The sequence below is a fragment of the Octopus bimaculoides genome, chromosome 14 (genome assembly GCF_001194135.2).
Source record: "Octopus bimaculoides isolate UCB-OBI-ISO-001 chromosome 14, ASM119413v2, whole genome shotgun sequence".
Taxonomy (NCBI): Eukaryota; Metazoa; Mollusca; class Cephalopoda; order Octopoda; family Octopodidae; genus Octopus; species Octopus bimaculoides.
In genome coordinates, this window is record NC_068994.1 from 48,333,025 (window position 1) to 48,335,251 (window position 2,227).

The window sequence follows — 2,227 nt, forward strand, 5'->3', positions numbered from 1 at the left end:
ATATATATAAATTTATTTGCACCTACACATTGTGTGTATCCTAGATTTTAGAATAGGTATGCCATATTCATGGTATGCCATATTCATGTCAGGAAGGGTACCTGGCCATAAAACACTGCCTCAGGCCTGTAAAACCCATGCCAGCATGGAAAAGTAGGCATAAAAATGACAGTAGTGATGCACCCACATTGTCTAAGGGTGTTTGGTTTTTAATATAAAGTTTTTAAATTCTGTACTATGCACATGCATAGACAAAATTTTGTTGTAATTTTAAAACTATATTTATATTTGGATATTATTAAATCCATACAAACACCCACACATTTTAATCATATATATGTATGTACATTTTTAATACATTCTTGTGTTGGTTTAACCAAGTTTTATATTTTCTGCTTTTGTCTTATTTTTCTTCAGGACCAACTGATGCACTGGGGTCCGGGAGCAGTTGATGAGGTTCTGGCATGTCGCCAGTCATAGACTGAAGTGTTTCATCGCCACCGTGTCTTGTCAGCACTATAAACTGGCTCCCGCTTCACATACAAAGAATAAAAAACAATTAACAACAACACCAACAACAACCCCCAGTTCATCTTAAACCTCTCTGCTACTGTACTCCTTTCTGATCATTCAGTTGTCTCTTTTTCTCTGATGTGCTGATTTGATATGGTGGTGTGGTGCAGTAAGGTACGGTGTATAGTGCAGTGACATAAAGAAGTACAAAAAAAGAGCAAAAACAACTATATTAACTAAAACAACATACAAAAAAAAAGACCATATGAAACTTTTTTCATTTCATTGGCTAAAAAAAAAAATGAAAAAAATGAAACAAATGAAAAAAAAAAAGACTGTTGGACTTTGAAAAAAAATGAAACACTTGAAAATTTCATTAATTTTTTCTGTTTTTTTCTTGGAGTTACATGTTTATAAAAGAATTATTTTTTTTTTTCCATTTTGATTTTTCAATTTTTTTCATTTTTAAAACTTTTTTTTGTTTTTTTTAATTTCAAAATGATTGAAGAAGGAAATGATTGAATATCAATTGGCAGTTAGATTGGTATTGTTTTGTTGTAGACCTAGTTTTCTGAACTTTTCCTATTTTATAATTATTATTACTTTTATTAGAGATTAGTATTAATAGTAATAACTTATTGGTGGCTTTTTGTCAACATAAGAAATTATTATTATGAGCTCTTGGTTAAATTCTATTAAAGCAATTTTACATTTAAACTGCTTAATTTCCATTGAATAGATACAGATGTATAGAATATTATTTTTATTAAGGCAGTGAGCTGGCAGAATTGTTAGTGTGTCAGACAAATGCTTAGTAGCATTTCTTCTGGCTGTTTATGTTCTTAGTTCAAATCCTGCCGAGGTCAACTTTGCCTTTTATCCTTTCAAGGTTGATAAAGTACCAGTTAAGTACTGGGGTTAATGTAATCGACTAATCCCCTTCCCTCTAAAATTGCTGGCCTTGTGCCCAAATCAAAAAGAATTATTATTGTTATAATTTACGACTGCTATATAGTAAAATGCCATACAGAAAGTTTCGAGTTTCAGTTTCACATCTTAGTTGAAGCGATTCACCACTTAAGCTGCTACTGCTCTTTGAGATTTGCATGGGTGTCACAGAGTCTCTCATTTCATTTCACTTAGAAGTTATTGAGGCCTTCTGCTTAATTAAGAAATCATTGTTAGAAGTTATATTGTGAAATTAATAATTATGAGTTAAGTATTAAGTCTTTGTCAGTTGTTTTCAGACCAATAACATTAAATGAAGATAGTCTGAATCCATTGAGAGCCTTCTGCAAATATTGTCTGTATCCTTCTGTTGATGAAGAACAGTTATTACACTAAGGAAGGATCATGGGTTGGCAGTCAGTTGCTGCTTTGCTTAGTGTTAAAATCCCTCCAAGGTTATCTTTAAGCATTATTTCTCTGGAGTTGTGATATTTGTATCAGAAATATGCAGGCTTACCTTCAATTCTAGAACTCTCATAGAACACATTGGTGATATATACACACATACATTATGTATGTAATACATATGTATAGAATATATGTATATATTGTGTGTGTATATATATATATATATATATATATATATATATATATATATATATACACACACACACACACACACGTGTTTATATATAAATACATGTGTATGTATGTATACTGTATACTCATATGTATATATGTATGTTTGTATATATATATATAAATT

The 2,227-nt window shown here is 30.6% G+C and overlaps 1 protein-coding gene across 1 annotated transcript in view; it reads left to right on the top strand.

The window, feature by feature from the left end:
- LOC106876372 (uncharacterized protein C6orf62 homolog) overlaps positions 1-2,115 on the top strand; it is a 13,929-nt gene extending 11,814 nt beyond the window's left edge. Inside the window, exon 8 of the mRNA XM_052972600.1 lies at positions 418-2,115. Within this exon, the coding sequence (XP_052828560.1) occupies positions 418-480 (63 nt within the window). The 3' untranslated portion in view covers positions 481-2,115. The remainder of the gene's footprint in view (positions 1-417) is intronic.
- Positions 2,116-2,227: the final 112 nt, after the last annotated feature.